General features: G+C 45.9%; 1 protein-coding gene across 1 annotated transcript in view; it reads right to left on the bottom strand.

The window, feature by feature from the left end:
- The window catches only part of LOC126210220 (uncharacterized), a 107,011-nt gene that overhangs the window by 70,747 nt on the left and 22,250 nt on the right, over positions 1-14,014 (bottom strand). The window contains exon 2 of the mRNA XM_049939401.1: positions 7,769-8,006. Within this exon, the coding sequence (XP_049795358.1) occupies positions 7,769-8,006 (238 nt within the window). The remainder of the gene's footprint in view (positions 1-7,768; positions 8,007-14,014) is intronic.

Raw genomic sequence — 14,014 nt, 5'->3', positions numbered from 1 at the left:
GGATCAGTTGCTTGTTTTTTTTAATTAACTTTTGCTATTTGCTGTTTTACAGCAGGTTTCAATTTTTTTGTATTATTGCCGTTCCTAGCGTGTAAAGCATTCAGCCGTGATTGCGGTGATTTGCTTTAAAATTCTAATTTGGTATTTGTATTTACGCAGTAAGCCTTTAAAAACTTATTTACTGCCATTCTTGGCGTCTGATGCCGTCTGCTGTTTTTGTGGACACTTGCCTTTAATATTTCAATACCTCTAATTTGCAAGTTGCAGCGAGTTTTAAACAATTCTTCATTTATTACCATTCCTGGCGAGTAAGGCCTTCTGTACAGATCACAGGGGCTTGCTTTTAAATCATTATCTGTTGTATCTGTATTTAATGGTGATTTGATAAATTGTAACTCACTGAAAACACTATTATTTACACTGTTGCTTATTCTTTCATTAATAACGCGTGTTTTTTTTTAATTTATTGTTGACTCCGGAATTGCTGATTTAAAACTGATTTTGTGTTACTGTAAAGGGCAACCAATAATGACTGAATATGGCCCCGTCCACAATCGTAACCGAATCCTGCCCTCCCTCGACTACCAGGTCACAATTGTTGCTTCTCAAGCACATTCCCGTGGGAGATATGGCGTCCCATTTTGCAAGATGAGAAAAGCGGACTACGTTGCTGGTTTGACAAACACTCAAGTACACTATCTCACCTCGACTGACATACAATATCACCTGATCTAATGCCATCGACGATCTCTGGGACTAATTGGAAAAGCGGCTGAAACCTACCACTCAACGCCCCTGCAGTTCGGTGCCTCTAAGGGTTCAAAACATCAAGGAACGGCCTCAGCTGGCTGTAGCGTATCTGAAACCTGTTGGATGCTCTTCCTCGCGCGAATTGATGATATCATTACGGCTAGAGTCAGTTCTGATTATGTAGGCTTTCCCGGCGCAATAAGTCTTGAAAGTCTCTTCGGGTTTGCTGCCGGATCCTAAAACCAACTTGACTCGATGTTTCGGCCATCTAACTGATCGCCATCTTCAGGAGAATGCTGCTTCTGCTGATGAGTCCCGCTGAGAACTGACGCCAGGCTGCAAATCGACGTCCTATATAGGCCACCGTTCAGTAGACGGCGCATGCGCCGCCCATCACGGTTGTTACCCTCCAAGACAGGGAGGTGGCGCCTCCCTTAGTGGAACACTGCTGGCAGCAATATATCGCACTCAGGGCTGCACCGAAGAACGTTCACTGTTGATGCGAGACAATACAGGATTCCACGTCTTGCTAAGAGGGAACCCATTGTCACTGTTGATTAAATTATCGCCCGCGTCTCGTGGTCGTGCGGTAGCGTTCTCGCTTCCCACGCCCGGGTTCCCGGGTTCGATTCCCGGCGGGGTCAGGGATTTTCTCTGCCTCGTGATGGCTGGGTGTTGTGTGCTGTCCTTAGGTTAGTTAGGTTTAAGTAGTTCTAAGTTCTAGGGGACTGATGACCATAGATGTTAAGTCCCATAGTGCTCAGAGCCATTTGAACCATTTGATTAAATTATCCGCCAACCTTATTTTTAATCGCCTCTTTATAGACACTGTTCCAAAACCTGGAAATGTTGACAACTACGACAGTTTCATCAAATTTCATACTGTGTCCCTCATTTAAGCACACACATTAGAGTGTGTTCCGTCCAGCTTCTAAGATTAGGGCACTACTCGGCTCTGTGTGTAAGTAGGCTGTTTAGGTGTCAGTAGGCTGTTTAAGTTATTATATTGGCAACGCCACGTAGCGCTCTGTATGAAAATCACTGGCTGTGCTGTGTGCAGTCTGTGGCTGGTATTTTGAGAGCAGACAATATGGACGTGTGTCCATCAGAGACAGTAAATTTGCAAGACTGGATGTCATGAACTGATATATATATATTATGACACTATTAAGGTGAATACAAGGTAAATACATGTAGGTGAATATGGATTGGGGCTAAGAAATGAAAGAGGAAGCCGCCTGGTAGAATTTTGCACAGAGCACAACATAATCATAGCTAACACTTGGTTTGAGAATCACAAAAGAAGGTTGAATACATGGAAGAACCCTGGAGATACTAAAAGGTATCAGATAGATTATATAATGGTAAGACAGAGATTTAGGAACCAAGTTTTATTGTAAGACATTTCCAGGGGCAGATGTGGACTCTGACCACAATCTATTGGTTATGACCTGTAGATTAAAACTGAAGGAACTGCAAAAAGGTGGGAATTTAAGGAGATGGGACCTGGATAAACCGAAAGAACCAGAGGTTGTACAGAGTTTCAGGGAGAGCATTAGGGAACAATTACAGGAATGGGGGAAAGAAATACAGTAGAAGAAGAATGGGTAGCTTTGAGAGATGCAGTAGTGAAGGCAGCAGAGGATCAAGTAGGTAAAAAGACGAGGGCTAGTAGAAATCCTTGGGTAACAGAAGAAATATTGAATTTAATTGATGAAAGGAGAAAATATAAAAATGCGGTAAATGAAGCAGGCAAAAAGGAATACAAACGTCTCAAAAATGAGATCGACAGGAAGTGCAAAATGGCTGAGCAGGGATGGCTAGAGGACAAATGTAAGGATGTAGAGGCTTATCTCACTAGGGGTAAGATAGATACTGCCTACAGGAAAATTAAAGAGACCTTTGGAGATAAAAGAACCACTTGTATGAACATCAAGAGCTCAGATGGAAACCCAGTTCTAAGCAAAGAAGGGAAGCAGAAAGGTGGAATGAGTATATAGAGGGTCTATACAAGGGCGATGTACTTGAGGACAATATTATGGAAATGGGAAAGGATGTAGATGAAGATGAAATGGGAGATGCGATACTGCGTGAAGAGTTTGACAGAGCACTGAAAGACCTGAGTCGAAACAAGGCCCCCGGAGTAGACAATATTCCTTTGGAACTACTGAAGGCCTTGGGAGAGCCAGTACTGACAAAACTCTACCATCCGGTGAGCAATATGTATGAAACAGGCGAAATACCCTCAGACTTCAAGAAGAATATAATAATTCCAATCCCAACGAAAGGAGGTGTTGACAGATGTGAAAATTACCGAACTATCAGTTTAATAAGCCACAGCTGCAAAATACTAACACGAATTATTTACAGACGAATGCAAAAATTAGTAGAAGCCGACCTCAGGGAAGATCAGTTTGGATTCCGTAGAAGCACTGGAACACGGGAGGCAATACTGACCTTACGACTTATCTTAGAAGAAAGATTAAGGACAGGCCAACCTACGTTTCTAGCATTTGTAGACATAGAGAAAGCTTTTGACAGTGTTGACTGGAATACTCTCTTTCAAATTCTAAAGGTGGCAGGGGTAAAATACGGGGAGCGAAAGGCTATTTACAATTTGTACAGAAACCAGATGGCAGTTATAAGAGTCGAGGGACATGAAAGGGAAGCAGTGGTTGAGAAGGGAGTAAGACAGGGTTTTAGCCTCTCCCAGATGTTATTCAATCTGTATATTGAGCAAGCAGTAAAGGAAACAAAAGAAAAATTCGGAGTAGGTATTAAAATCCATGGAGAAGAAATAAAAACTTTGAGGTTCGCCGATGACATTGTAATTCTGTCAGAGACAGCAAAGGACTTGGAAGAGCAGTTGAATGGAATGGACAGTGTCTTGAAAGGAGGATATAAGATGAACATTAACAAAAGCAAAACGAGGATAATGGAATGTAGTCGAATTAAGTCGAGTGATGCTGAGGGAATTAGATTAGGAAATGAGACACTTAAAGTAGTAAAGGAGTTTTGCTATTTGGGGAGCAAAATAACTGATGATGATCGAAGTAGAGAAACATGGACGATAAATAGTTTGGACAGGGAGAGAATAGAAGCTTTCGAAATGTGGTGCTACAGAAGAATGCTGAAGATTAGATGGGTAGATCACGTTACTAATGAGGAGGTATTGAATACAATAGGGGAGAAGAGGAGTTTGTGGCACAACTTGACAAGAAGAAGGGACCGGTTGGTAGGGCATCTTCTGAGGCATCAAGAGATCACAAATTTAGCATTGGAGGGCAGTGTGGAGGGTAAAAATCGTATAGGAAGACCAAGAGATGAATACATTAAGCAGATTCAGAAGGATGTAGGTTGCAGTAGGTACTGGGAGATGAAGAAGCTTGCACAGAATAGAGTAGAATGGAGAGCTGCATCAAACCAGTCTCAGGACTGAAGACCACAACAACAACAACATACCTCGAGACTAATATCTGACATCAAACAAGCACCCTAGGCGAGAGCATGCCAAAATCTTGTAGAACTGTCTCTAGAATGTCTCTTCGTGTTTGCTGCCGGATCCCAAAATCAACTTGACTCATTATTTCGGCGGTTCAACTGGTCGCCATCTTCAGGAGAATGTTGCTTCTGCTGATGAGCCCCGCTGAGAACTGACGCCAGGCTGCAAATCGACGTCCTATATAGGCCACCGTTCAGTAGACGGCGCATGCGCCACCCATCACGGTTGCTGCCCTCCAAGACAGGGAGGTGGCGCCGCCCTTGGTTGAACACTGCTGGCAGCGATATATCGCACTCAGGGTCGCACCGAACAACGTTCAATTTCGATGCGAGACAATAGGATTCCACGTCTTGCTAAGAGGGAGCCCATTGTCTCTTTTGATTAAGGGGGGAGGACGTCAAACGGACCGACTTCGAGAAGGAGAGGCAACACAGGACATTTTAATTTGCACTGTCTATACTTTTACAAATAAATTCATAAAACTATGTCAGCATGACCAGGAAGGATTCAGAATTCACACTCATAGCAGTGAAAGTTCAAAAACACGAAAAAATAATGTTTTTTAAATGTGAAATTTCATACTTTTTTTCACTTACTGTTGGCTTCATTTGTTGCTATAGGTACACTTTTCTTCATAAGTAAGGGAGATTCTTCGATGAATTTTGCACAGCTTGCAAACCGTACTGACAGGTGTATGAAACTCTTGAATTTATGGAAAAATGAATGGGCTGTTACATTTTAAACTTTGTGTTTAGAGAAAAATCGAATTTCATACTTAATTATCTCAATTTTTACCACAGTTTTTAACAGATTTGGGAAATTCTAGAGTTTCATACACCTGTAAGTATGGTTTGTATTATGTGCAAAATTCATCGAAGAATCTCTCTTACTTACAAAGGAAAGTGTACCTACAGCAACAAATGCAGCCAATACCAATTGAAAAAAATGATGAAATTTCACATGTAAAAAAAAATTGTTTTGTTATGTTTTGGAACTTCCTCTGCTGTGAGTGTGAAACCTGTATCCTTCCTGGTCATGCTAACAAAGTTTTATGAATTTATTTGTAAAAGTATAGACAGTGTAAATTAAAATGTTCTGTGGTGCCTCTCCTGCTCCAAGTCGGCCCGTTTGACGTCCTACCCCCCTTAAATTATCCGCCAACCTAATTTCAATCGCCTCTTTATAGTCACTGTTCCAAAAACCGGAAATGTTGGCAACTACGACAGTTTCATCAAATTTCACACTGTGTCCCTCATTTAGGCAGTGTTCTGCTACTACCGATTTTACTGCCTCGTATGACGGCGATGTTCCACACACCTGTCATGCACTGCGTGAGTCGAACGGCCAATGTAAGCCTTCCCACATTGACACGGAATTTTGTACACACCAGGTTTCCTAAGCCCCAAATCATCTTTCACATGAAACCTCCCCTTAGAAAAATTTATGAATGATTGTGCTGATAAACCCCCATACGTTATCTGATTTTCAAACAGCTGAGCAGAAGTAAATGTACTCAGACATTTTACTCTTTACTTATTCTGATCAACACTAATATGACACACAATATTTTTAGCGCAACGCAATCTGACTTTCAATAATACCTACAAAAGAATTGCCCTTACTAACAATAACCTATACCTTTCATGAATCACTTACCTCACAAAAATCTTCGTTACTCGAACTACTGCAATACAGCGAGCTCCAATACTGCCAACTAAATAAAAGATTCTAACTACTGAAGTCACTAACTACTGATAGGCATAGTTGGCAAATGAAAGATATTGATAGAGAACAAACAATGTTGTTGTTGTTGTTGTTGTGGTCTTCAGTCCTGAGACTGGTTTGATGCAGCTCTCAATGCTATATCCTGTGCAAGCTTCTTCATCTCCCAGTACCTACTGCAACCTACATCCTTCTGTATCTGTTTAGTGCATTCATCTCTTGGTCTCCCTCTACGATTTTTACCCTCTACACTGCCCTCCAATACTAAATTGGTGATTCCCTGATGCCTCAGAACATGTCCTACCAACCGATCCCTTCTTCTAGTCAAGTAGTGCCACAAACTTCTCTTCTCCCCAATCCTGTTCAATACTTCCTCATTAGTTATGTGATCTACCCATCTAATCTTCAGCATTCTTCTGTAGCACCACATTTCGAAAGCTTCTATTCTCTTCTTGTCCAAAGTATTTATCGTCCATGTTTCACTTCCATACATGGCTACACTCCATACAAATACTTTCATAAATGACTTCCTGACACTTAAATCTATACTCGATGTTAACAAACTTCTCTTCTTCAGAAACGCTTTTCTTGCCATTGCCAGTCTACGTTTTATATCCTCTCTACTTCCACCAGTATCAGTTATTTTGCTCCCCAAATAGCAAAACTCCTTTACTACTTTAAGTGTCTCATTTCCTAATCTAATTCCCTCAGCATCACCCGACTTAATTCGACTACATTCCATTATCCTCGTTTTGCTTTTGTTGATGTTCATTTTATATCCCCCTTTCAAGACACTGTCCATTCCGTTCAACTGCTCTTCCAAGTCCTTTGCTGTCTCTGACAGAATTACAATGTCATCGGCTAACCTCAAAGTTTTTATTTCTTCTCCGTGGATTTTAATGCCTACTCCGAACTTTTCTTTTGTTTCCTTTACTGTTTGCTCAATATACAGATTGAACAACATTGGGGAGAGGCTACAACCCTGTCTCACTCCCTTCCCAACCACTATTTCCCTTTCGTGTCCCTAGACTCTTACAATTGCCATCTGGTTTCTGTACAAATTGTAAATAGCCTTTTCGCTCCCCGTATTTTACCCCTGCCACCTTTAGAATTTGAATCGGTCACAGGGTTAGCCGCCCTCTGTAATAAAAAAACTGAGTTAATAGATCAACAACGAACTTAAAAGGGTGTCTTACGTCGTCCGCCCCGATCATATACAACGAAAGAAAACGAACAAAATGAAATTAAAAAAAAATAAAAAAATAAAAAAAAGAATGAGAGTATTCCAGTCAACATTGTCAAAAGCTTTCTCTAAGACTACAAATGCTAGAAACGTATGTTTGCCTTTCCTTAATCTTTCTTCTAAGATAAGTCGTGAGGTCAGTATTGCTTCACGTGTTCCAACATTTCTACGGAATCCAAACTGATCTTCCCCGAGGTCCACTTCTACCAGTTTTTCCATTCGTCTGTAAAGAATTCACGTTAGCATTTTGCAGCTGTGACTTATTAAACTGATAGTTCGGTAATTTTCACATCTGTCAACACCTGCTTTCTTTGGGATTGATATTATTATATTCTTCTGGATGTTTGAGGGTACTTCGCCTGTCTCATACATCTTGCTCACCAGATGGTAGAGTTTTGTCATGACTGGCTCTCCCAAGGCCGTCAGTAGTTCTAATGGAATGTTGTCTCGAGGTATAGGAAAAGTGAATGGCAGTGTAAGAACAAATGTAAGAAGAGTACAAGAGTAGCAGATGTAAGATTGGTGGTTGGGGCTTTCAGTGGCGTACGTACCCCGACGCAGAGCAGGAGTCTATGCAGTCGGCAGCGATGAAGCACGGGAGGTCCATAGCGAGCTGGTTGTTGGCCGTGGTGTCAGTGAGGCCGGCGAGAGCAGCCAGGCCGTCGTCGCATCCCTCGTACCCGAGGCTCCGGCCTCCCAGCATCCAGGTCGTTATCAGGCGAAGCATGGCACGCGCCCCGATGGACCGATACTGGAGGGTCTTGTAGGCTATCAACACGTCAGTGCGGCCTGCAAAACGTTGTAACGTATTACTATCTTTACGACGTTTCTCGTCGAGCCATATGCGTTACTTGCATTTCTAGCTGCTTTTCTCACACAAATAATGATAAAAATTGAGAAATTCAGGGTCGCCACCAGCCCAAGCCCTTCCTAACCATTTACAAAATAAAACGGAGCTGGAAAATATTAGTGTAATTACTTTAATAATTTAATTACAAGTACGCAAATTTCTTCAAGCAGCCAGATAAATAGCACTCCGTGTCGTGCAAGAAGCAACTTCCAAAATGAGATTTTCGCTCTGCAGCGGAGTGTGCGCTGATATGAAACTTCCTGGCAGCTTAAAACTGTGTGCCCGACCGAGACTCGAACTCACAGTTTTAACGTGCCAGGAAATTTCATATCGGCGCACACTCCGCTGCAGAGTGAAAATCTCATTCTGGAAACATCCCCCAGGCTGTGGCTAAGCCATGTCTCCGCAGTATCCTTTCTTTCAGGAGTGCTGGTTCTGCAAGATTCGCAGGAGAGCTGCTGTAAAGTTTGGAAGGTAGGAGACGAGGTACTGGCAGAAGTAAAGCTGTGAGGACAAGGCGTGAGTCGTGCTTCGGTAGCTCAGATGGATAGTCTGCCGCCGGCAATGCTGCGAGGCGGTCACGCGCCAGAGCGCTGCGGGCGAGGCGCGCACGGTGTGTTTGTGTTTACTTCGGCCGCTGTCAGTGCCGTTTTCCCTTCTAGACCACCATGGCGCACAACTATCGGAAGAAGACATTACGTTTCAACTTTTGTTCCGACTTCGCCCGACCCAAGGCCCTGGAGGTAGAACGATTTATTCGCGATGAAGTTAAAATATCACCAACGGATCTAATTGGTATCCACTCGTCCATAGTTAGCAGTACCGTCTACGTCAAAATGATCAACGATGCGGCGTGCGACAAGGTGCTTCAAGAGGCAAAACGTGGACTGCGCTTCTGTCATTCCGACGGCAACGTCGGATCCGTTACCGTCGATCACGCAGGTCTCGGCACACGGACGATAAGGATCTTCGAACTGCCGTTCGAACTACCTCCAGACGTCGTCATCGAGGCGCTCCGTCCCTATGGCAACGTTCTGGAACATGTTGCAGAACGATGGGTACAATTTCAAAGCTATCCAGTTTTAAACGGTGTTAGACAGGTCCGCATCGAGTTGCAGAAACACGTGCCTTCCTATCTACGTATCGGAGGCTGCCGTGCCATTATAATGTACGACGGCCAACCTTGGACCTGTTCCGGTTGCGGGAAAGAAGGTCACCTACGGTCTGAATGCATTCAACGACGTGTCGCGCAGCTCCCGTTGTCGGAAGCGTCCGTCACACCCACGATGACCACCCTGCCGGTCACTTACGCAGCGGCTCTCGCCACGTCTACAGTTTCGTCCAGTCCGTCGCCCGGTCCTTCCAATCGGCACGTCCCACCGTCCCAGTGCGGACGTCCCACCTGACAACCTTGCCGCCGAACAGGCTCCCGCACCGAACGCTGAGGAGAACAGTACTTTTTCACACCTGTTTGACCATTTCATTGTACCCACCGACGCCTTCGAACCAGGTCGACGCTCCTCCTTGCCGTCGTCCGACACTGAGGAACACGTGCGCAAACAACGCTCGCCACGTAGGCGCAAACACGTCGCCATTCACCCACGGGCTCTCAAAGCGTCGCCACCCGCGACGACGAAGACGACACCCAACCAGCCGACATTTCCACACAGAGGTCGGCGGACAACTTTCAAGATGAACAAGACGTTTCGCAGGACGGGACCACCATGGAGGTCGCCACGCACAATGTAACGATCGGTGCGCCGGTTGAGACGCCTGTCTCCCCGCCGACAACTCCAGATCTCTCTCACCACGACGCAATTCCCATGGACATTGGACAGACCCACGGCACAGGAGAATGGGCCGACGACATTGACGAAGATACGCCCCCTCCTCCGGATGAGTTGCCTCCGCCGGACAAGGCTGCCTGTTAACATCAAAAGCGAGGCATTGCAGCTGATGGGACGGGACTTCCTGTCGGTGCCCTCCTCATACTTCCCTTGGTGATGGTAGATGCGCGTCCACCACCACTGAAACAAACGTACCGGTTTGCCACACTGAACATCAACATGATCGGCACTGCACCCAAGCTGCAACTCCTATGTGACATGCTTCGGGCCTCTGACGACGACGTCGCCCTTCTTCAGGAAGTACGCGTTGCCACACTACCACCAGTCTACGTCTACGACTCATACACGTCCACATGTGATCAATCAGGGCGTGGAGTGGCTTTCTACATACGCGAAGGAATCCCACTCAAGGACACGACAATCCTTCCCTGTGGAAGAGGCATGGCTGTTACCATCTTCGACACGCGCTTCATCAATATCTGCGCTCCGTCTGGCTCCACGAACCGTCGGCAGCGGTCCACTTTCTTCGGACATGACGTGGCGCCCCTGTTTTCTGGACGCTATGATCACCTTATCATGGGAGGCGATTTCAACTGTGTCCTCCATCCGCAGGACCAAATGCCTGGTTATTCGCCATGCCCGGCGCTGCTCACCTTAATCGAAGATTTTCATCTAGTGGACGTTTGGGAGAAAATTCATGGCAATACCCCCGGTTTTACCCATTATACAGCACATTCTGCGAGCAGCAGACTGGACCGGTTTTATGTCTCTGCCCACCTTGGCAATGAAGTCGCCCAAGCTGAACGATGGCCCCTTGCATTTTCGGACCACTGCTCCGTCATTTGTTCCCTGGCTCTGCCACCTCAGTCAGTGTGGCGCAGCAGAGGTTACTGGAAGCTTAATACCTCCCTCCTTAATGATCCACACTGCCGACAATGTATTGCCACTACATGGGCGTCTTGCGAAAGACGCCTTCCGCAGTACACATCCACGTTCCATTGGTGGCTCAAATGTGCCAAACCTGCAATCAGAAAGGCCTTCATACAATGTAGCAAGGAAGCAGCAGCATGGCATCGAGACACCACAAATTTTCACTACGCCGTCCTCCGTGAGCTCGATGCGCTCCCTCCATCACCTGACACCCATAGGGAACGACAGCGTACTAAAGCTCGTCTCCTCTCTCTTCAACGTGCACGACTGCATGATGTCGTGGTGCGTTCCCGACGACAAGACCTCCTCCACGACGAAACCCCATCCACAATCCATGCCGCATCCGACCATAGTCGTCGACGTCGACTTTTCGTCCCCAACATCACGACCTCCGATGGTGTTCACCACACAACACAGGCGGCAGTGGTGTTTGCCTTTGCTGAACATTATCGCCAATTTTATGATGATGAACCGATGGCGACGCCCATTCCTGATGATCTCCGTCCTTCCCCTGATCGGACCCTCACCGTAGCGGAGTCAACGTCCGTGATGTCTGCAATCACCGCAGAAGAGGTGGTAGATGCGATCAACAAAGGGGCCAAGAACAAATCACCCGGACCAGATGGTCTCCCAGTGGAGTTTTACCGGGCGTTCACCACGTTAATGCTTCCTCGCTGGACGGAAATGATTCAGGAACTCTTTACTCCGTCCTTCTCAATTCTACCTGAATTCGTCACTGGCATTCTTCTACCTGTGCCTAAACCGAAGGGAGGGTCTCATGTCTCTGCATATCGCCCCCTTACACTACTGAATGCAGACTATAAAATCTATGCACGGCTCTTAGCAGCGCGCTTACGTACCGTCTTACCTACGGTCCTTTCACCTGACCAGACTGCACGTGGTTGTGGGGCCACCCTACAAACAGCCCTAGGAGAATGCCGTGACCTCATTGCACTGGCGTCGGTTTGTCGCCTTCGTGCAGCACTGGTATCCGTCGATTTCACGAGTGCCTTTGATCGCGTTCGGCACCCATTCCTCCTCATGGTGGCGACACGTATGGGGTTCCCATTGCCTTTTGTCGATGCCATTCGCCGGTTACTACTTCCCGCGGTCTCGATGGTACAAGTCAATGGGAGGCTTGTAGGACCGATTCCTATACGCCGCTCTGTGCCTCAAGGATGCCCTATGTCTACTTTATTATATGCCATTGCACTTGAGCCCCTCATCACTGGACTTACCTCTAGACTGCAGGGGCTCACTTTGCGTGACTACACCTTTCACCGTAGGGCTTATGCGGACGATCTCCTCTTTCTCACTCGCTCCTCCACGGAACTCAATGACGCCATCCAATGGATCCACCAGTATGGACGTCTTTCTGGTAGCATTCTTAACGTCCGTAAATCGACTATGATGCACATTGGGCGCGGCCTCCCGGCTATGGTGCCGACCCCACTCCCAGTCAGTGCCACCCTTCGTTACTTGGGTATCGAATTTACGAGCTCCACACACCGCACAGTGGCCCTGGCTTACCGGCGGCTTTTGCAGTCGATTCGGCACCATGTCCGCGGTCAGGTGCACCGTAACTTAAACCAACTCCAACGTGTGTCCTATGTCAACATGTATGTCGCCCCTAAACTGGTACACGTCGCCCAGATCCTCCCAATGCCGTCACTCCTTGGCCGCCGCATCCAATCAGCCTTTGGATATTTCGTGTCAGCAGGGGCACTTTTCAAAGTCCGCTACAACACTCTAACACTGCCTCCCGCAAAAGGTGGCCTCGGACTCGTCAACGTGCGGGCACGATCTTCTGCACTCTTTGTCCACACTCTGTTGCGGCACTGACAGGGGCCGGTCCCGTCCTTAACACGCAGTCTCTTAGATATCCTCCGACCAGCTTCTCTCGATCCACCGATCAATGTGGCACCTATTTCTCCATTATTGTACCACGTCGCCAATTGTTTCATAGAACTCAGCTACGTTCGGGCCGATCTTCCAGTCACCCGTCGTCCCCGTACAAAAGATTATTATCGTTTGTTTATGCTGTCCAACCCTTGCGACCCCATGGTGCTACAGCATCCTGACATTAACTGGCGCACGGTTTGGGGGTGTGTGCATGCACCCTTTTTACCGTCGTCTGTGTCTGCACTCTGGTATATTTTAGTCTATGGAAAATTCCCGACTAATAGTCAACTTTATCGCATAGGACTGGCCACCTCCCCACTCTGCCCTGACTGTCAGCTCGAAGACACCGACGAGCATCGTCTTACGTGCCCCCTGAAACGAAACGTATGGCTCCTCATCCAACGAATCGTGGGCTTTTACCTCCGTGCCCCGCCAACGACGGTAACCCCGGATTTCCTGTTGTTGCCCCAGACATTTCACTACCCTCTTGCTAAGCACCATGCCCTCATCTGGTTTCGGGGACAGGCTTTAGAATACCTCTTTCAGAGTGGTCCACATACAGTCCTTGACTTCTGGTATAAAGTTGTGACCGCGCATAGCACCCTCACCCGAAAACCATCTTACCGACAAACTTTTGCCGGTTATCTCCGCAGCGTCTTCCTTGACCGCCCTCAAAGTTGGGGTGTACCATGCCTACCTGTCACATGATACAACACCCTTATCCTCGTTCTCATGCATCGACCAAAAAAAAAAAAAAAGGAAGGAGACAGAATATGTTATATTTTGTTGTATTTAATGTTTTTCTTTTTAATATTTTTTTTGTTTAACTAACAGTCGTTTGTATTTTTTAAATGGTACCTTGAAGAACTCTTGCATAGTGAATATATATGTACTTTTAGTTTGTTCAATACAAATTATTAAAAAAAACAAAGAAAACAGGATGTGTTATATTTTGTTGTATTTAATGTTATTCTAATAATTTGTTCACCTAACACTCATTTGTATATGTTTAACTGGTACCTTGAAGAACTGTTGCTTGGTGTATGTATATATGTACTCTCCGTTTGTTCAATAAAAAACAAAAAAGATGGTAGAGCGCTTGCCCGCGAAAGGCAAAGGTCCCGAGTTCGAGTCTCGGTCGGGCACACAGTTTTAATCTGCCAGGAAGTTTCATGAAGCAACTTGATTAATACAGGATTGGAAATCAGAGTAAGGGGGTAAGATCGACGCCAAAGAATTTATCTTTAACGTAGATTATTTATTGTAAC

Source organism: Schistocerca nitens, chromosome 10 (assembly GCF_023898315.1).
Source record: "Schistocerca nitens isolate TAMUIC-IGC-003100 chromosome 10, iqSchNite1.1, whole genome shotgun sequence".
NCBI lineage: Eukaryota > Metazoa > Arthropoda > Insecta > Orthoptera > Acrididae > Schistocerca > Schistocerca nitens.
The sequence above is the reverse complement of the archived record's forward strand: the minus strand, read 5'-3'. Positions and strand labels throughout refer to the sequence as shown.